Source organism: Natator depressus, chromosome 11 (assembly GCF_965152275.1).
Source record: "Natator depressus isolate rNatDep1 chromosome 11, rNatDep2.hap1, whole genome shotgun sequence".
Lineage (NCBI taxonomy): Eukaryota > Metazoa > Chordata > Testudines > Cheloniidae > Natator > Natator depressus.
The window spans coordinates 79,585,222-79,607,357 of record NC_134244.1 but is presented as its reverse complement, the minus strand read 5'-3'; the positions used below and the strand labels follow the sequence as shown (position 1 = coordinate 79,607,357).

The 22,136-nt window shown below is 42.0% G+C and overlaps 1 protein-coding gene across 2 annotated transcripts in view; it reads left to right on the top strand.

The window, feature by feature from the left end:
• HDAC4 (histone deacetylase 4) overlaps positions 1–22,136 on the top strand; it is a 406,948-nt gene that overhangs the window by 326,999 nt on the left and 57,813 nt on the right. For both annotated transcript variants that reach the window (XM_074968253.1, XM_074968254.1), the window contains 2 exons: positions 5,417–5,550; positions 10,714–10,834. In XM_074968253.1, coding sequence (XP_074824354.1) covers positions 5,417–5,550; positions 10,714–10,834 — 255 coding nt within the window. The remainder of the gene's footprint in view (positions 1–5,416; positions 5,551–10,713; positions 10,835–22,136) is intronic.

Genomic DNA, 22,136 nt, shown 5'->3' with positions numbered 1-22,136 from the left:
TTTAAATAGATTTTTTACAGTTTGATTTCACTGTTGCATTGCGAGAGAGAGGGCGAGAGAGAAAGAAAAGAAAAATATTCAGTCCATACTGTAAGTGGTCTGGCAGCTGAGCTTAAATTGTAAATATGCAATAATGGGCTTTTTTATAACATGGATATTGTTTTCTTGTTATAGTCCAAACTAGCCCCATCATGGAAGGTAGGTAGGCACAATTCCTCATTCCTGGATCAGCTACCAAAGTGTGTAAATATTTGTAGGATGCTGTTCTCCCCCAGAGACCAAAAGAAAGAAAAGTTTGCTCCTTCCTAAGCCATTAAGGACCATCATCAAAATCCTTTCAAATGCATTCTATTTTCTTTGAAAAAAGAAAAGGAGTACTTGTGGCACCTTAGAGACTAACCAATTTATTTGAGCATAAGCTTTCGTGAGCTACAGTAGCTCACGAAAGCTTATGCTCAAATAAATTGGTTAGTCTCTAAGGTGCCACAAGTACTCCTTTTCTTTTTGCGAATACAGACTAACACGGCTGTTACTCTGAAACCATTCTATTTTCTTTGGTAAATTCAGTTTTGGGTAATCACTCATTATATGGAGTTTTTCAATTCCTATGTTAGGTAGTTACAAAGAGTTTTGTAACTGATTTCTTCCCAACGTACCAAAGGCCGTTTTGTGAATGAATGTCTTACCAAATAATGAATGTGACTGTGTGCAAAAAAGTCTCAGGCCAAATCACAATTCCTGTTTTTCTTTTCTTTGTGCTAAATAACTTTAAGTGGATAAACCAGTATTTTTCCACACCAGGAAAGACAATCAGCTTGGTCTGTAAGTTTGTTGGCCTACATTAATAATAGCAGTTAGATGTAAAGTATGAGCCTTTGGTGCCTGTGCATGCCGGCTGGGAATTTGGACATGCATGTCTAGCAGTGCACATACTCAAGCAGTTGCCTGCTTATTGAAAATCAGGCCTTAAAATGTCAAGTTTTTATAATGTCTGCATACCTGGATTTCTAATGGAAACAACAATAAGCAGTCAGTAGTGGCACCAGAAAGGGCAAGGATACAATAGTGTGTGTTGGCATTTTCAAAGGATCCTAAGGGAATTAGGCACCCAAACCCCATTGAAGGTCAGTGGACAGTGAGCACCTAGTTCTCTTAGGCCACTTTGAAAATCCCAGTCTTCAAGATTATGGATCCTACATACATTTTTAGAAGTTGAGTCATGACTTGCCCTTATCTGTTTCCAGCTTCACCATTTAAGTTGCAGTATCAGTCGTGTGAATCTCTATAAAATTTGACTGTACAGTAACATATACTATCATGGGATTTACATTGTACCTAAATATGTGCCTCGTAATTTCAGTTGTAATTATCTATTAGAGTGGAACAATAAGAGTAGTGATTTTGAAAACTGTAAAAAAATCTGCTCAAAGTTCTACAATTGTAGACGTCAAATTAAAGAAAATAAGTGTTCAGGTAGGATTAAAAAATTGTTTAAAACGAGAAGAAACCCACATTACCTTTACATTGTATGAGACACACAATACTGTGACAAGACAATAATGTGCAGAGTACTTAGTGTATTTTATCTGGTTAATATCCTTTTCACAACATTTAATTTGTGAAATGTTTTTAACTCTAGGGGCCCGATTCTCCGCTACCTTGAACATTGTGCAATCATTTATACTCATGCAATGAGTGGAAAGTGGGGTGTAAAACCCTTTAAAATTGGAATGGCAGCATTTTGGACTTGCACAAGTACAGATGACAACCAACATAAGGTGCAAGGAGAGTCACAACCCAGCTGTCTGTACCATTGAAATTGGGTAATAGAAAATGTTGAGGAAAAGGAATATTTTTATGTTCTTTCCTTATACCATTATAAATGGTGCATTTAAATCCTCCTCTGTCCTTATTCGAATTGTGACTCTTTCTTTCTTTTTCTTTCTTGAGCGGGGGTGAGGGAGAATCTTTTAGACAAGTGTTTTTGGTACATATCTTATTACCTTGGCTGGAAAGGAATGTTCCATTTTATTACTGCAGCTCAGAGTAACAGAAGAGCTTTCAGATTTTAAAACATTAATATTTCAGTGAGTTAGGCACAGAATGTAAAAGCAAAATGTTTCAGGCATACTCCATTCACATTCTAGAAGAGATTTACCCAATTAGATTTGGTACAGAGAGTTACTTTCTTGAATTGAAGTTCTGCCCACTTGATACTGAAAATACTGATTTGGAGGGTGGGGAATGAAAATTTTTTACGATATTTGTAAAGACAAACAGAGAAAAGCTCTAGGGCATTCTGTCACAACGTGGTCTCACACACGCAGCCATAGTTATACTGGAAAAGATTCAGTTGTAATGGTGACTATTTTTGAAGTCTAATATTGTAATTAAGTGCCTTGAATTGAACAGTAAATTAGGATTTGAAATTAATTTTTAAATAATCCACTTTTTAAGAAGTGGCTTGAAAAGAGAATCTGGGTTTGAGGTCCTAACCAAACTGACCAAAGAGGTCAACAGACTCCAATAGTGCATCTTTAAAAGATCAGCCTCGTGTAAAATAAGCAAATGAATTAAAAATTGCCTCTAATTTTTTATCACTTTTATTTCTAAAGTGTATAGTAAATCCTTCTAATGCATTTTCTTGGGAGAGTTAGGAACATCGATATGCCGTACAGAATCAAATCACTGGGTCTTTCTATTTCATTATCCTATCTCTAGCAGTAACCAGTTCCTAATGCTTGAAGGGTATATTGCAGGGGAAATATGCGGGGGGGAGGGGTGCGGTGCATACTGCATATTTGAGGAGTGTGTTGCATTAGTACATATGAAATTGAAAACAACCCTTCCTACTTATTGCAGGCAATCAGTTTCATGTCCCGAAGCATGACATTGTACTTGTGCTATGTGAGAGGAAAGTAGATGTAAACCCTGCAAACTCGGAATGGCAGTAGTTTGCACTTGCACAAGGGTAAATGACAACCAGCATAAGGTTGGTTACATTAGAGGTCTAACCCTGTGTTCTTGCTAACACAAGTAGATCCATTGACGTTAATTGGAATTCTGGTGCATGTACAATTTTACTCGAATAAGGATTCCCGAGTTGGGCCATTGGTTTGCAGTTATCCAGCTTCTGATCTCCTGTGAAGATGAATTCCATAAATTATTCTAATATTCTGTGTTAAAGCATTTTTTTATTTCTGATGAAGGGCATTTATTCTCTTCTCTGCAGAAGCAATATAATGATCTGAACCTCAAATCATATGTTTATCCTGCCAAGAAAAGCCGGTTGGCTTTAGTACTGACCTTTAAAAATGATTGTTCCCACACCTTGGGGAATATTTTTCCAGCAATGAACCTGTAATGGCCAAAGTAGTTTTGTATTTTAAATTTAAATGGTCAAGCATTTACTTTTTCTCTGTGCAACACAGTGTCCTCAATTAGAGGAAGTTCAGTCCTACTCTTTCCAGTAGCTATAGATGTTAAAAACAGGGAATAATGCATAAATACTATACAAGATAAACTTCAGTGAATTACTGCTGTTGTCACTGTTTAACCAGGGGTGGGAAGAGTTTTAGAATTTAATTAGATTGGACTTTTTCTGAATTATGGTTTCTCTCCAAACTTACCTAAGGAGAATATGTAGCCCATCCCACCATCACCTCTTCTGTAAATGTATGAATTTATCTATATAAAATACTGTACCATCTGTTTTTTTATCTATATGCACGCAGCCCTGTGATATGTACATGCATGTCCCCTATATATAATAGGTATATATTTGAGATAGAGACAGAGCAAAATCCAGTGTTCTTCCCCGGTGCTGAAGTCAAAAACAATAGCTAACCATTCTACTAGCCCACATCCTCTCTTCAACTTCAGTTTGTGTTGCTTGGTATTGCCCAAACAGCTCCTAATGGAGCAGAATAATTCAGAAAGAAGCAGACAGGTGGGCACTCTTATAAATATTTGTTGTAAAGCCCTGATTAATTGAACTTTGGTTAACTTAATCATTTAGTTAACGAGAGCTCCATCCTGTCCTCTGGAGCGATAGTGTGTGTTTTCCTACACTCAGAGGTTCCAAAACCTGGAGCAGAGTGAGGAATTACCAGACAACTTCCCCTAATGGCTGAAAGGGCCAGCACTGGAAAGGCACAGTGCACAGTGGAAAGGCAGCTTTGGCAAACTGGTTGGCTTTCAAAGGAGCAACACTAATAGCAAATCTATCCTGCATCCTCTGGACCCCCTGATATTTCAAAGATTTTTGGGTGCTCCCCAACACAAACTTATCTCTGACTTAAGGGAAGGCTAGAACTAAACTTTTCACTATGTCCGTTTTGTTTAAGCAAAAAATGTCATCCTTTATTCCCCAGAGTACACAATTGTGGAAAAACTGGTAGTTTTGTTCAGTGGTGTATTTGACCTAAACTCTCAAATCCTGGTCCAGAAGTGTAACTGGGTGGAAGTGTAACATGTATCAGAGTCACCTACATTGTTGAGATTGGATAAATCTTGTTTCACAGGGATTCAGCCTCTTGACTCCCATGTTTAAAGGAAATAACACTGCTAAATTCCCATGTAACACATTGAATAGTTATCCCTAAGTGTGTGCTAATAAACTGCTTTCCATGTACCGTGAATCTTGTGTTGCCAAGTGACCTTGATGTGAAGACTTTAAAGCAAACTATTTTATGGAGCAAAGACCCTCCCAGGGATGTATCCGCTTGTTCCTTAATCCAAAAACCTGGAAGCATTTTATCAGCAGTTGTAATAGCACTTAATGTGAGAGTCATAGAAATGTAGCATCCTTTTATAATGCTTTCTTGTACTCATGTCTGCCTAAATCTGTGCTTTCACCTGCTTTCATTTGTACATCTGCTTTTATAAACCGCACAGATTCGTCCTCTAGTAGTATTAATGATTCATTTCTTTTCCAAATACACTGAGAATTTCCAACAGGGAGAAGTCAGTGCATGATTGATAATACAATGCCACCTTAGAAGTTAAGAACACAGGACGGAGGGAGGGAGGGAATAGCTCAGTGGTTTGAGCACTGGCCTGCTAAACCCAGGGTTGTGAGTTCAATTCTTGAGGGGGCCATTTAGGGACTGTGGCAAAAATTGGGGATTGGTCCTGCTTTGAGCAGGGGGTTGGACTAGATGACCTCCTGAGGCCCCTTCCAACCCTGATATATATACTATGACTGGAAGGAATCCTGGATCACTGACTCCAGTCCCCACAATTTTACTACAATTTTGTTTTCCTAATGCTCTTCATCCGCTTGTGGAATAAATATTTCCATTGTGTAGGGTTTCTGTTCAATACAATGTGCTCTAGTCCACAGCGGAGGGTTTTTTTTCCATGTCTCACGAGATAGTTTCTTTATTGCAAGCAATTTTTGTAACTTCTGCTGCAGGCCTTGTCTATGACACCTTGATGCTGAAACACCAGTGTACCTGTGGAAACACAAACAGCCACCCAGAGCATGCAGGGAGAATCCAGAGCATCTGGTCCCGGCTTCAAGAGACAGGCCTCCGTGGCAAGTGTGAGGTAATAAGTACTGCCACAGGAACAGCAGACATGTAGTTTGTCGTGTGTTTGGGAGGGAGAGAACAGACTTGGCATTTTGGTTCTGCTGCAGGTTTTCATGTGTGCATTTTAAGGGACTCCAACATTCTGCTTTTAAAGACCAGCATCCTGAATTTGCAACTTGGATCTCTGATTGCCACATGGGCACACAAACTTGTACCAGATTCTGTTCTTAGATTTTCATGGATCTGACTGCAGGCTGGGTTCTTCCAAATGTGTCTTATGTTTAACCCATTCATGCATGACTGTTTCTATTTGTCTGTTTGTACCTGCCATGAATACTTTTCTGGTTGTCCACTTTCATTGCATTACTGTGACTTTTACAATCACAGAATTCATAGAACTCCACAGTGTATGGCTGGCCAACAGTTATTGCAATATTTGCAGTAGGAGTCAGTCATGTAATTTTCTGGTATTACTCTCACTGAAGTGAAATACTTATATAGCATTGACTCTTGCAGGAGTTCAATATCTATTGCTATTGTAAATTAAGTTTTGTATTTTAACCCCAGGCCATAACAACAGGAGTTATTGGTTAAACTCTATCCTTAATTTGCTATTTCCAGTGCTTCTGTGGCATTTTTTTTTCCTTTTAATATTGTGGTGAACTTGATAGTCTAGCTAAGATTGATGTCCTGCAAAAGAAGAAGGGGTTTTAATGGGATTTATGGTCCTGCAGATCAGAGAATCAGTATGGTTTGTATTAATTTAGTTGTCCATCTCTGCTGTGGAGACCAGGAGGAGACTAACGAAGGCACACAGGTGTAACTAAATTCTTATAATATTGGTTTATCTTGAGGAAACTGCATATTGCACAGCTTCCTCTGATTAAGCTAGTCTGATTAGAAATAATTTCTGATCAGTAAGGAAGGTTAACCACTTGGGGGCAGCATTGTCATTAGCTAAACTTCTAGTGCTTGCATCTTTATATAGAGAACAAGAAAGAGTTGAGACTGGTTTGTGTCTGAAAAGTCAAATTGAATTGAACTTTGGGATTATTCTCTCTCTTTTTTGAAAAATATACACAAGACAAACAAACTATTGTCATTTAGGTCAGTTTTTTACAAGCAATGCTTAAACCATGCAGTATTAATTGCCTCATCTCCTACCTCTGTATCGCAGTCAGTCTCCACGTGGCAATAAAGTGCTTTGATCTGTAAAGTTTAAACAACTGTTACCCACTTTAATTTGGCCCTTCACACTGCTCCCAAGAGCGGAAATATGGGAGTTATGTTTGACACTCAACATTTTTCCTCCCACATTTCCCTGGTCTGTAATTATCTTCTGAACATTGGTAGCCTACAACCTCATCTTGACCCTGCTCTCCTGAAAGCCTTAACCGTGTATTAATCACATCCTATCTTTCCTTTTACAATATCCTGTCTTATGATCTTCCTCAATCGCTAGTCTGTAAACTTCAGGGTGCCCAGAATGCTGTGGCTCCACTGCAGCATCCAGATTCTAATTGTCTTCCTGCTCTTTCTTCTCCACTGCTTTCCTACTTATCTCCAAACCCATCTCACAGCCCCTTCCTTGTCTTCAAAATGGTGCCTGGACTTGCTGCTCTACTCCCCCTTTTCCATCCCCTGGCTCATCTGCCTCCTTGCCACTCACTCACTTCATTCCTAATCTTGGAGTTCCTCTTTTCCTCCCCTCTGAGCCACTTTAATTGGGATCACTCATTAAGTTGTACTGACCCACTGAGTCATCTCTCTGGAACTTCCAAGCCCCTGAGTCACATCCTTCCTCTTCATCTCTTCTTAAAACTCTCCTGTAGGTTCTAGCTCTGTAAAGGGTTACACACTGGTGTGCAGTTAAGACTATGTATACAATATTGTTTTGTATTTAGGCAATATCAGAATGCAGGATGCAAAATATCTATAACAGGTGACTGGGGAGGAAGAATTTTCAGGTTTGAGTGACTTGTGCTGGCATGTTGGAGTCTGCCTGTCCCTTGTTTGCACGGACTCTGAATAACCCTTTTCTCTTCCCCATAAGGCTGGGGTACACTGCAAACTGTTGCAGATATCAAGCTTCATCTATAGGTCTTATGTCAGGGAACTTGAATGGCCCAGAGGAATTGGTAGGAGTGTCCTAGAGTTTGGCTTGATTTTTCATCCCTGACATTGGAAATAGAAAGCTCCTCCTAGGCACGTTATATACTTATTAAATACAAAAACTCTACATTAAAAGGATGTTTTGGTTGTAAAGTGAAGCTCTGAGGTGTGCTTGTCTCCCCAAAGTATACGTACAACTATGTGTTTCCTGAGAAAAATAAAATACGTTTTACTAGAAATACAGAAAAAAGGTTTGAACAACATGAAATCTACAGTATCTAAGAAGACTATGATATTATTTAGAAAAGAGAGTGGTGTTTCTAGCCTCCCATTGGGCACAGACTTTGGGGAGACAAACACACTCAGAGCTTCACTTTACTTTTTTATTACACCATGTAGGGTCAAGTCCTCCACTGGTGTTAATGGTAGTTCTCCTTTGAAATCAGCAGAGATGCAGCTGTTTTCCAGATGAAGTTTTGGAGAACTGCTACCATTCTCCTCCATTTGTGCATAGTCAGATAATACAACTAACACAATGTATTATTCCAGAAAATCTTAAAAAAAAAAAAAAAAAGGCAGCAGTTGAGGACAAGTCAGTTCATCTGTCCAGAGAACAAGAATGGCATCTAGGCAGGGGGATAACACGAAAGAGAGAAAGGATAAAGGAATAATTGAAACAGATTGATCATGAGCAGGAAGGGAAGGCGGGAAAGAATTTTTTCTTGGAGGTTATTTTCAAACTCGTTGGGGCTAGTGTTTTTGCAGCTACTTCGTCTGTAACATGACTGTGTATTTTGCATCAGCATTTATCCTCAGAAAATCTTAGCAGTAGAGTTTAAAGAAAATAAAAACAAAAGACGAACTTAACTGGACAGGTGACTCAAATCATGAGAGTGGAAGAAGCTTCCTGCTATGCTTTGTTTTCTTGGTTTAAGGCTTAAGGACTTTATAAAACTACTTCCTGTGCAAATACATTTTTAAACACCTTTAAACATTTTTAGCTTGATTTGTATACCAGCATTATGCCCTACAATGTTGTCTGAAAGAAGATGCTGCCTGTGTACAGTGTAACAGGTGTCAGTGTGGCTCCCTAGGTAGCGCACTCCTCTCTGGAATATCAGACATTGTAGTTGCCCAAGATTTTGAGCCCACAGCCAGTGGTGACACTTCTGCAGTAGCACAGGTGCTGAACTGTTGGAGGTATTGCTGTGCTCTGAATGAGATGTGAACCACATCCTTCCAGTGTCTGTAGTCCTGATGACTGCCCTCATGTAAAATTAAAGATATTTCATGGCAGTCCTTTCAAAACAGTAGGGATAATCCTTGGCTTGTGCTCCCATATACATCTCTTCAGGACTGCGAGGAACAGTTTGGCCCTATCTTTAGAGGAAGTTATGCCTTTCTCTTTTAGGAAGTTTTTAAATTGTACATTTTGGACACATAATGCTAAAAGGCAGGAATATGGGAGTTTTAATAAGTTGTCCCTTCTTGGTCTAGGCTGCAGTGGGTCTGTAGAAGAGGTGTGTAATCTACTGAGCTCTTTGTAAAGTGTGCACAACGGCCTTGTGAATGTCTCCAGTGTGCCAATCCTTAGGCAGAGTCTTCCGTAGTTTCTGGTGCTCCTGGGACCTCCACATGCTGCGGACAGAACACACTGATACAGGAATTCTCATATTAGTATATTGAAAATACAAATCATGCTGTCAGGAAAATGCCAAAGTTCATTCTATTCTAAAGGAAAGCCACACAAAAAAAATAACTCATTTTAGAGACACTGTGACCAAAAATACCCCAAGCACATTAGGATAAATTCTGAACCACCTAAAACACCTGTGTTTTTACACTCATATGTTTCATAAACAAAGCAACTTTTGCAGCACACTTAGCCCACAAAAATTCTCATTTCAACATCACCAAACATAACGCTTTCTTGTCCAAGCTGTGTATTTCCTTTGTGACGTTTTAGAGAAGGTTACAAACCCCTACTTAAAATGGAAAGTCTGTCACTTCCTTAGCTCTGGAAAGTTCCTGCCTTTTCCCTAGAATGAGAGAGAATCCAAATGCCATTTTCATGTTTGGTAAAGTTCATTCTTATATCGGGGATCAGGCCAAAGTCTGTGCACTGCTTAAGTCCCACTCAACACCTCAAAATAGCACTTCATTGTTGCACAGGCCTTCTGCTGGCCCACTGCACAGAGGTGAATTTCAGTCGTAGCAATTAGACCTGAGTGAAAATGAGTTAAACATTAAGCCTTGCCCAGAATGCAGACTGAACTTTTTTTGAAATTTGGGAAAAGGTCCAAGTTGTAAAACCTTCTGGGTGAAATCCTGGCCCCATTGAAGTCAATGGGAGTTTTGCCATTGATTACATTGAAGCCAGGATTTCATTCTCTGTGTTCATCTACACTTGCTGGTTCCAGCTGTAAATAAGAGCATGGAGGAGAAACATTGTTCTGTTTTTTTTTTCTGGCATACCCTAAATCAGGTCGGAATCTCAAGTCTGACCTTGCATGATCTCCAGCCCAGTTTTTAGAGCAAAAAGGTTTTGATTAATCCTTAGTTGCTCCTCTGAAGCGAAGCCCCAAAGTCTTTGCCATTCAGCTATTATTAGTTGTGGTGGGATTTCTTTGTGCAGGTTTGGAACACTGTTCTTCCATCAGGGAGCAGCTTATGTGGCTGCCTCTTATTCATGGAAATGATTTATACTACTAAATCCTGACACATCAATATGAGAATAGCTGCTGTGCAATTCAGCAAAGGTTTTGGCGCATGTATTTTTTAAGAAGTCCAAAAGGTTATTTTACATGTAAATTAATGGGATTAAGCAGAAATCCTTCTCATGACTAAAAATGTATCTTTGTGAATAAACAAAATAAGAATTTTTGCATAAGTTTAATAAAAATATTTGTCAGCAGAAAATTGTTTTTAACCTGTAATTTAAATAAAACAAACCCTTAGTCCAATATAACTTCCAACAGTATTTCCTTTTTGCCAAAGGGAAATAAAGAGACAAGCTAGGCAATTGTAGTAAATATAATTGTACCACTTCTTTCCTTTCCCCCTGCAGTGTATTCGTGGAAGAAAAGCAACTCTAGAAGAGCTACAGACAGTTCACTCGGAGGCGCATACGCTGCTGTATGGCACAAACCCTTTGAACAGACAGAAACTGGACAGCAAGAAACTTCTAGGTACAGCATGGGATCATGCTTCACTATCTCTTTGGTCCTACATTCATAAAGTAACGTAGTTAGCTATAACACTGACCCCGGTAGTTACTGAGTGTACACCACTCTGAATGCCACAGGTCATCTCTGCTGCACTTCAGTGGGACGGGTGATAGAGCGTTTGGTTTCCTCTTCCTTCCAGGGTTCATCTACGCTGGGGAAAAAAACATGGCAGTGAGTCTCTGAGCCTGGGTCAGGTGACTTCGGCCAGCGCTTCAGGGCTGCAAGTAGCAATGTAGATGTTCCTATTCGGGTGGGAGCCCAAGATCCTTCTCCCTCACTGAGTTTCAGAGCCCAGACTCCAGACCGAGTGGGGATGTCTACTCTGCTACTTTTAGCCCTGTAGAGTGAGCCCCAGTCAGTTGACCCAGACTCCTGAGACTCACTGCCGTGGTTTGTTTTTTTTGCAATATAGAAATACCTTTATTTCCTCTATTTAAAGTGCCAAAGACCTAGAGGGACTGCCACCAAGGAGGAGAAGGTAGTTTAGTCTCCATACCCATTTTACCCTTGGACTCTCTGCTGTGCTTGTCACAGGATACCAGCTGGTGCGTAGAATTTGTGATGCTGGTCCTGTCCCCCTAAGAACTGGATTCACACCATCAAACAGTTGTCAGATGGTGACCACTTTCTGCCATCACCTACCGCAGGCAGATTTGAAATGGTGATCTAAAACAGGGCTCTTAGCTTTTCCAGACTACTTTCCCCCTCTCAAGAGTCTGATTTGTCTTGTGTACCCACAAGTTTCACCTCACTTCAGAAACTACTTGCTTACAAAATCAGACATAAAAATGCAAAAGTGTCACAGCACACTATTACTGAAAAATTACTTGCTCTTTCATTTTTACCATATAATTACAAAATAAATCAATTGGAATATAAATATTGTGCTTACATATAGTGTACAGTAGAGAGAACCGTATAAACAAGTCATTGTATGAAATTTTAGTTTGTACTGATTTCACTAGTGATTTTTCTGTAGCCTGTTGTAAAACTAGACAAATATATAGATGAGTTGATGTACCCCCGGAAGACCTCTGCATACCCCTAGGGGTACAAGTACCCCAGTTGAGAACCACTGATCTAAAAGAGAAAGGTTCTGTATCCCCTTACCAGTCCCCTAACCCATCTAGTCCCATGTTCATCTTTTTCTGATGGTCCCATGCTTCATTGTTGTCAAGTGGATGAATTTTGTGTGTGTTATATGTGATACATATCACATTAAAATTACGCAGCCCTGTTAGAGTGCTCATTTCACCAAGCTAGTTCCTGGGAGCTGGGTGGGAAAAGGAAGATCTGCAGAGTAACTGCTTGTTGCTAGGTTGTTTTCCAAGTATTACTGGCTGAGTGGCAAAGCATTCATCCGATGAAGTGAGCTGTAGCTCACGAAAGCTCATGCTCAAATAAATTGTTTAGTCTCTAAGGTGCCACAAGTCCTCCTTTTCTTAAAGCATTCATTGTAATTATATAGTGGATCCTCTGAGGTTATTTTTTCCCTTTGAAGACTGGAGCCTTCCTGAGTAGGGAAGTATATATTAGTCATAGACTGTAGACTTTCCCTCTTTCCTACAGTACAAACTAGGGATTGCTGCTCAGAAAAAGACTGTACCAGTATCACCCAAGTCACATTTAAATGAACGTCTTACCTGAGTATACTCATGCAGACACCTTCTCTTCTTTTGTAATTTTCAAGTGCCTGTTACCAGCATCAGGTGATAGGTTTGAATAATAGTTTTGGAAGTTCTCATCTGGGAGTCCAGAGTAAGAGACATGGTCCTGGAATCTGCAGTTTGAGAAAACCATAGCTGGGATTGATGGTGTGAAAAGGGGATTAACCTGATGGTCTTCAGTGGAGCTAATACTCACAGTAAGAGAGCTGGCAAGGCTTTGCTCCAAGTTCAGTAGCTACATAAAACCCCAAAGAGGAAAACTATACAGCGGGTGTTTAAAAATCTAACCAGCACTGTGGTTATTGCTAAGTTTGAGACAGTTACCACCTCTTCAAAATCCAGAGAAATCTGAGCTGCGAACTTCTGGCTGTGTGAGTGGCACATGCACTCTGTAAAGAAAGTCAAACATCATGTCTTTGACAGTATAAAACTCTTGCTCTGTGTTAGACAAATAAGCAACATATACATCTTCTCCCCCACCGGATCATGACTGCCACCTTTTTTAAATGAAACCGAGCATGCCATCAAAAACGTGTGCAGCTGTGGGTGGTGTTAATTAGGTAGAACAGTGATATTCCAAAGGTGTATCTGATACTTGGAGTAGTACAGAAGCTAAGGACTGCTGCCTATGCCCCACCCATATGCCTTGAGGTTTGGATCGCCTTGAGGTCTGTGATGTGATCCAAGCATTTTCCAAGCACTTACGATTCATAGGAATATAAGAATTGCCAGAATGGATCAGAAACATGGTCCATTTAGTCCAGTATCCTGTCTATGACAGTGGCCAGCACCAGCGGCTTCAGAGGAAAATGGGAAAAACTACACAGTAGGTAGATGTGGGTTAATCTGCTCCCATAAAGGTCTCATTCTAATCCCTAATAATTAGAGATTGTCTTAAATTTTGAGGCATGAGTTTTAATATCCTTTCCAATCTACTTTTTTCATACAGGTTATTATAACTGGATATTCTTGTTATGCATGTAAATACCAAATCATCTTTAGGTATTCTATTATAAATATCACATTTATACATTGTCAATTTACTATTATAAATATTATAAAATTCCCTCTTTGAATCTTGCTAAATTCTTGGCCTCGATGATCTCCTGTAGCAATGAGTTCCATGGTAAAATTATGCACTATCTGAAAAAGTATCTCCTTTGAACAGTTTTGTATTTGGCACCTTTTGGTTTCATTAAATGTCCTCTTGTTCTTCTGGTACAAGACAGGGAGAACAAAAGCTCCCAATCTACTTTTCACCATTTTCTATACTTTCATTGCTTCCCTGCTGGAAAATTGTCCTGCAAGTCACGCAGTGTAAAATCCATCTACGGATGCTGTTTGCTTTTTCTCTAAGTTCATTGCTGTTGTGAAAAGAAATAGTTTTAAATGTTTTACTTAGATGTCTGTTTTCATGATGGGCACACTTACACATTTTGACTGTTCAGAAACATGATGCCATCTTAAGATTCCTGACAGATATAAAGTATTTTATCCACACAAAGGGTACATAAAAATCAGCCTTTTTTAAAAAAAGAAATCAAATTTTTATTTCAATCAGATAATCATTATCTAGTAAATAAGAAATGTCATTCACCTTTCTCTAACAAAAAGTGTAAAAAAAAAAAAAAATCAAGACCCTGAATAAATGTATATTAAGTTTTATATAATTGTTTAAATAAATGTGTATAAATCTACTATATTTTTCTGGTTAGCAAATTAGTACCAAATTATATCAACAAGTGAGAATCTATCTTTCTTTAGGAAAGTAACTAAAAAAGTACAAATGTAGAACAAGAATTAAAATTGATGATTTAAATCAGAGTTTCCTGCTTGCTGATTTTAAACACTGATTAAATTTGATTATGTAAATAGTTTTGATTTGAATCAATCATCTTTGACACTGATATTAGAAGGGCCCCAAAGTAGGCCACTATAAATATTTTATTAATATTTAGCAATCCATGTGTTGTCTTCCAAAAAACTATCATTATTTCTATTCTTCATTGTGTATTTGATACTTGCTTATATCCCTTTACCTGCACTTAGGTTTATAGCTGCCCGTGCAATCCATAGAAAAATAGTGGTCAGGAATATTAGACCTTTAGATTTTGCCACATTGCCAAGGAGAGACTAATCTACCACCCCACCGTGACCTGCAGCAGTAGTACTTCTTATTACTGAAAATCCTAACACCTGACGTTCACACAGGGACACGTACTACTCTTTATCTTTATATAGAAATCCTGGTTGTGGCCACAGGATTTCCACATAATGAAAAAGAGGAAAAAGTGGCTCTGATTTGGCAAAAGTAGTGATATATCCTGCAATCATACCACAAAAATAATTAGCCCTATAAAACCAAACATATAATACTGTGTATTTTACTTCGCATTCAGAAGAAAGTTTCTGAATCAAAATTTCCAAACACTTCAGAGTAATTTTAAGGCAAAGAAAAAAATAAATACACAAATATAAGTTAAAAGCAAACACCAATTAGACAGGACTTTGAAACAGTCTCTCTTTGCCCACATGTATAAACTAATCAGAAAAGGGAAAACTTGTTTTCAAAAAAATCCTTGCTTTTTCAGTTCAGAAACACATAATTCTAAACACAGAGCATGTCACATCTCTAAAATTGTACCCTGTTTAGAGGATAGCTTGACAATTACTGACTTCCATTCTGTTCTGTCAGTCCCTTCTGGCCTGAAACTCTCCTACTCTGACAATTTGGAGAATTTTGCCAACTTGTACATGTTTGTTGATTGAAATTTTAAAACTACCAGGGAGATCTTGAGGGGGAGGGATAGCTCAGTGGTTTGAGCATTGGTCTGCTAAACCCAGGGTTGTGAGTTCAACCCTGGAGGGGGCCATTTAGGGATCTGGGGCAAAAATTGGGGATTGGTCCTGCTTTGAGCAGGGGGTTGGACTAGATGACCTCCTGAGGTCCCTTCCAACCCTGATATTCTAGGATTCTATGATCTTAGATTTAACCATTTACAATGACAGTTTTTAAATGTAAACCATGAAAGACATCCTTCCTCAACTTTCACAATTTAGAAGTGTGTGATCAGTCACATTCACAGCATTTAACTGAAAAGACTCATAAGTAGCTGTTGGAAAAGAATAGAGATTCCACAGACATACATGCTTGGAAGGAGGTTGTGGTAGGGGTGGGGAGGACATCCGTGAGACAATAGTGTCTCTCTGGTGGAGACAGGGAAAAGCAGAGAAATAGAAGAGATGGGATTAAAATATTGCGAATACTTATAAGTAAATTATGAAAATTAGAGGAAGGCAAAAGGTCACAGGTAAAGTAGGATAGAGAGAAAGAAAAGAGATGGGGAAAGGAAGTAATAGGAGAGGAGATGGCGTGAAAGTAAATGAATAGCAGAAGGAATGGCTGAAGAGACTATCCTTCAGCAATATGTTATCAAAGTGGTATGTTTTATAGTCCAAACCAACCAACCAAAAAAATGTTTACATATTCTCTAGCAGATATTGTTTTCCTTTGACAAAGCTGGTTCGCCTTCGAGTGCTTGCTCATGTTGATTCCATTCTAGGTCTGTGCACCCCCACGTGCACAGTCGTTGGAGACTTTAGTGGTATCCGTAGGATCAGCTGCGGTGCCCCCTTGAGTTCCGCACTCATGAGTTGGTATATCAGGCGCTGCCGACCCTACAGTTCCTGCCAACCCTCTCAGTTCCTTCTTACCGCCCCTGACGGTTGGTCGGAGCACCTTGTCTTGCACTGCAAGAGTGTTAGCGGTTCTTTCAGCCCATTGTTCTGTCTCCTTTATAGTTAATTGTTAGGTGCTTCGTTTGATCATTAAGTGTTAGGTAATAGTTTTAATAGTTAGAGTCCTGGCTGGGACTTTGGAGAGGGGCATGTCCCGTTCCCCAGGCTTTAAGCCATGTTCATCGTGTACCTGGCCAATGCCCATTAGTGACCCCCACGAGAGCTGTTTGAAGTGTCTGGGGGAATCACACAGAAAAGACAAGCGCAGGATCTGCAAAAGCTTTCACCCTCAAGCTCAGAAGGAGCAGGATCTCCACATGAGGGTCCTCCTCATGGAGGCTGCACTTCGTCCTGCCTCGGAGCCCTCCCAATCGGACTCCACATCTAGTACATGGGGTCGGCACCAGAACCCACCTGGCACCGTTCCCCCTCGTCGGTGCCCGAGAAGCAGCTGAAGCCCAAGGGCCTGTCGGCACCGCAAGACAAGGGGGCTTCAGGCAAAGGACCTGTGTTAGGCCCCATGCCCACCCCGGAGCTACACACGAGTACCACTGTGGTTGGACCCCCTAGCCCAGCCAGGGATCCGACTCCCGGGAGCGGCAGGGGATCCCTGTGCCCCTGTGCCCAAGGCAGCCCTGGCAGCCAAGGACCAAGTAGACTGGCTGGCACCGCAAACGCCAAGCCAGGCAATGGACCCGGTTAAGGCCCAGATCCTAAGGGTAAGCCAGTTATGGGACCTCCCTCTAAAGCAATGGAGAGTCCCCGGACTTCAGGCGTCGATCCCCCTCACCACAGCCTTGGCTTCTGGTTAGAAGACCCAGGGCATGGATCACCCAAGTCATGATGCCGTTCCCTGTACCCGCAGTACCACAAGGCCTCCTGCCAGAGATCGCTGCGGCACAGATCCCCATTTCCTAGGCAGTCCCCCCAGCGTCAATCCCCCTCAGTGCGGGATTGTTCCCGGTCACGGCACCAGTCTCTGACTGCCCGGTACCGTTCTTTGGGCTGGCACCATTCCTCACCCCTTCCTTACCGGTCACCGACAAGGGTCAGCCGACAGACTCAGGTATCTACGCTCCTCCCTGCTTGCCGGAAGGGCACTGGTCTGAGTCGGAGGGAGAGTTCAGCCCCTCACCGATGGCCTGTGAGACCAGCATAGTCCCAGCGGTGGTGGTGGCATGGCAGGAGGGGCAGTGGCCCACTCAGTGGCAGTATTGAAGCCCCTGGGGTGTACCTGTCATGCCAGTCCCATATTCCCACCATTCCTCTCAGGCCGCATCAGACAAAATGTCTCCAGCCCAGTCGGCTCCAGCATAGGAGCATGGTGCTGAGTCCGATGCAGGTACGGCACAGCGGGCCCCAACACCCAAGGAGCCATCCCTGGACAGGCAAGGGAAAGCCACCCCTCTCCCGCGGTACAGTCTTCTTCATCATCTCCAGACGAGGCAGTAGCGGGCCCCTCGCAAGCGAGCAGCCCTCCCCGATGACTTAGAATCATAGAATCATAGAATATCAGGGTTGGAAGGGACCCCAGAACGTCATCTAGTCCAACCCCCTGCTCGAAGCAGGACCAATTCCCAGTTAAATCATCCCAGCCAGGGCTTTGTCAAGCCTGACCTTAAAAACCTCTAAGGAAGGAGATTCTACCACCTCCCTAGGTAACGCATTCCAGTGTTTCACCACCCTCTTAGTGAAAAAGTTTTTCCTAATATCCAATCTAAACCTCCCCCATTGCAACTTGAGACCATTACTCCTCGTTCTGTCATCTGCTACCATTGAGAACAGTCTAGAGCCATCCTCTTTGGAACCCCCTTTCAGGTAGTTGAAAGCAGCTATCAAATCCCCCCTCATTCTTCTCTTCTGCAGACTAAACAATCCCAGCTCCCTCAGCCTCTCCTCATAAGTCATGTGCTCTAGACCCCTAATCATTTTTGTTGCCCTTCGCTGGACTCTCTCCAATTTATCCACATCCTTCTTGTAGTGTGGGGCCCAAAACTGGACACAGTACTCCAGATGAGGCCTCACCAGTGTCGAATAGAGGGGAACGATCACATCCCTCGATCTGCTGGCTATGCCCCGACTTATACATCCCAAAATGCCATTGGCCTTCTTGGCAACAAGGGCACACTGTTGACTCATATCCAGCTTCTCGTCCACTGTCACCCCTAGGTCCTTTTCCGCAGAACTGCTGCCTAGCCATTCGGTCCCTAGTCTGTAGCGGTGCATTGGATTCTTCCATCCTAAGTGCAGGACCCTGCACTTATCCTTATTGAACCTCATCAGATTTCTTTTGGCCCAATCCTCCAATTTGTCTAGGTCCTTCTGTATCCTATCCCTCCCCTCCAGCGTATCTACCACTCCTCCCAGTTTAGTATCATCTGCAAATTTGCTGAGAGTGCAATCCACACTTCATAGAGCACCAGGTACTGCTCAAAAGGGTCTGCTAACCTGAGCTTGGAGGTCAAGGAGCTAGTGAAGGAGTCTGATGACCTCTTCAATGTCATGCCTCCACTCCAGTTTGGATCACGTTGCCTGTCCAACCAGGGGTCCTGAAAAGTGCCAAGTCTGTGTGGCAGACCCCCGCTTCCATTCCGCTTACCTCCAAGAAAGCTGAAAAGAAATATTATGTCCTGGCAAAGGGAGTTGACTATCAGTACACCCCCCCGCCAGCAGGGTCTCTGGTAGTGTCTGCCATGAACAAAAGGGACAGGCCAGTGGCACACCCAAAAATAAAGACACCAAGAGACTGGACTTATTTGGCAGAAAAATTTATTCAACCACCAGCCTGCAATTTCAGGTGTCTCACCATCAGACCCTGTTGGCAGGTACAACTTCAACTTGTGGGACTCCATCAGCAAATTCAATGAGGCCTTCTACAGAACTGAGCCCAGGAGTTTGCCACCTTGGTGGAAGAGGGTAAAGCAGTGGCGAGAGGTGCCCTCCAGATGGCCTCAGATGCTACAGACTTGGTGGCCAGAGTGGTCACCTCTGCATTGGTCATGAGGCGTAGCTCGTGGTTACAGTCCTCTGGGCTGTCCCAGGAGATGCAGACTACCCCCACGATCTCCCGTTCGAGAGGGCAGGGCTCTTCTTGGAGCAGACTGATGCACGGCTCCACGGCCTTAAAGACTCCCGTGCAACCCTCCAGTCCTTGGGCCTGCACACTTTGGCCCACAGGGTCTCTTAGATTCGGGTACTTACCTATATGGTCTTTTACAAGGACTACGTCCAACTGCGTCCACACCCAGCCTTCCTGCCCAAGGTGGTCTCCCAGTTTCATATGGGCAAGGACGTTTGTATGCCCATCTTTTTTCCAAGGCCACATAAGTCAGAGGAGGAGTGTCTGCTGCATTCCCTAGATGTCAGAAGGGCACTGGCCTTCGATATTGAATGGACCAAGCCATTCCCCAAATCTACGCAGGTGTTTGTGGCCAACACAATGAAAGGTCGTCTGGTGTCCGCTCAAAGACTTTCTTCTTGGATCACCGCCTCAATTCGCTACTACTCTGACCAGGTGACAGTGCCACCTCCGGTGATTGTCACCGCCCACTCAACAAGGGCGCAAGCCTCATGGGCAGCTTTCCTACTCCAAGTGCCTATCCAAGACATCTGTAGGGCGGAAACTTGGTCATCTGTCCACATGTTCACATCCCATTACGCACTTACCCAGCAGGCCCAGGACGATGCTGGCTTCAGTAGAGCAGTACTGCAAGCTGCTAGACTGTGAACTCTGAGCCCACCTCTGAGGATACTGCTTGTGAGTCACCTAGAATGGAATCGACATGAGCAAGCACTCGAAGAAAAAACAGTTACCTCCTTTTGTAACTGTTGTTCTTGGAGATGTGTTGCTCATGTCCATTCCATTACCTGCCCTCCTGCCCCTCTGTCAGAGGTGCCGTCAAGACAGAACTGAGAAGGCAAAGGGTCGGTGGCACCTGATATACTGACATGAGTGCGGTGCTTGAGGGGATGCCGCAGCCGACTGTACGGATACCACTAACGTAAAAGTCTCCAACTGTGCAGATGGGCGCGCGCACACCTAGAATGGAATGGACATGAGCAACACATCTCGAAGAACTACAGTTACAAAAGGTAGGTAACCGGTTTTTTTCATCACTTTGTTCAGAGTTACGGAAATTTTAAATCTAATATTAACACAATCCAGCCCCCATAAAACAAAGAACCCCAAGCTGAAGAGTGCAGTGACATGGGATTTCTACCCATGGGACCATTTTAGGCTCCAATGACATTAGGCGTCTCTTGGCTTACAGCAAGAAAAATACAACTCTTAAAGCTTTCATTAAAGCAAATCAGTAATCCCCTGTTGAGCAAACAGAAAAAGAGTGAATGAGAGATGAGCTTGATGGGGGTAATGTTTCTGATGGAATGAGAATTGATTGTAAGAATAATATTCATGGATAATGTGTTGGAGCCCATGTGGTGCTGTACTGTGTACTCTAGCTATGTACCACAACTCTCTAAGGAGCCATTTTAAATGCCCTGCTGGAGCATGCAGCACCCATGGGAGGGCCCCAGGACCTCCATTGGGAGGGGCTCACCAGTAGTTTAGAGGCTTAACTGAGCTTACAAGAGAATTCCCACCTTGCCAGGTAGCTTATTTTCCCTGCTCACTTAGCCCAGAGTTATGCGGTGCCATGGGTGTGCGGCTCATTCCCAAGCCATGTGACTATCCTTGCCCTTTACTGCATATGTTATCACCACCTGCCCATGCTACCTGGTTGGCCTCTCCTAGTGTGGAGCTCCTGCTGTTGTCATGGTTCTGTCATGCACTGCACGTGTAGCTGCCAGCGTTTACTATTCTGTGTAGCAATAACCACAGAGACAAAGGAAAAGGGCACAGCACAGCACAATGTGGCTGCCAGTCATCCTGCAGAGAGAAATTAAATTGAGGACCTGGCAGCCACAGATGCACAGGGTTGGGATGTAGGGGGGAGAAAACTGCAGGTTTCATAAGCCTAGCTGGGACATAATTTTGGAACAGGGACATTTCCAGAAGCCCTGTGTAGATAGCCACTTTTTGGAGCAGGGATGGGGAGGATGAGAATGTCTTTAACAACCCAGCATTGGTTTAGAGTTTACTTTTGCGATGGATCTAGTTCACAATGAGAACAGCTGTCTTTGATGTGTTTGAAAAAAACAGTTTGAGACGTTATAAGCAGATGAATATTCCTGAAAGCAAGCCCATTTCTGCTTATTGTGCTTTCTTAATTTATGACCCAAGTTTTTTAAAATATATCACAGGACTAAACCCACAGCAAGTTTGACGCTTAAAAACAAACCTGTGTTTGAATTACTGGCATGCAGAGAATCTTTACTTTTGTTAATAGAGATGTGTATACTACCATTCGCGCCATTAAAATGGATCAACTGATTTTGTTTGAACTTTCCTCCTGAAATAGGTCTGAGAGTTGAGAATTTCAGCCCAAAGGGAGCCATTTAGAAAGCTGAGAGAAGGAAAACAAGGGGCTTGCATGGAATGACTTTTCATTTATGTTCTTGATGGCTATGATGTCATTTATTCTAGCAGCATTTATTCAGAGAAACCAGGAAGTCTGCGTCTCAAATTTCTCAGCATTATAAGCAGGTTCTTTCAAATGTTGTAGAAGTCTAGTACTAATTAATTGTACTTTAAACTGCTTTATTCTTGAATCATCTTTGAATCTTCCAAACAAATTTTAAAAGACTTTGCAATCCTCTGTTAACATGGAAGAAACCTATTTAAATCCATTACTGACATTTGAATTTGAATTTTTATTCAAATAAAATTTTGAAATTTGAATATTTTTATTATGTTAGAAATACAATTTATCCGATGGTGTCTGAAGTTCATGGTTAGC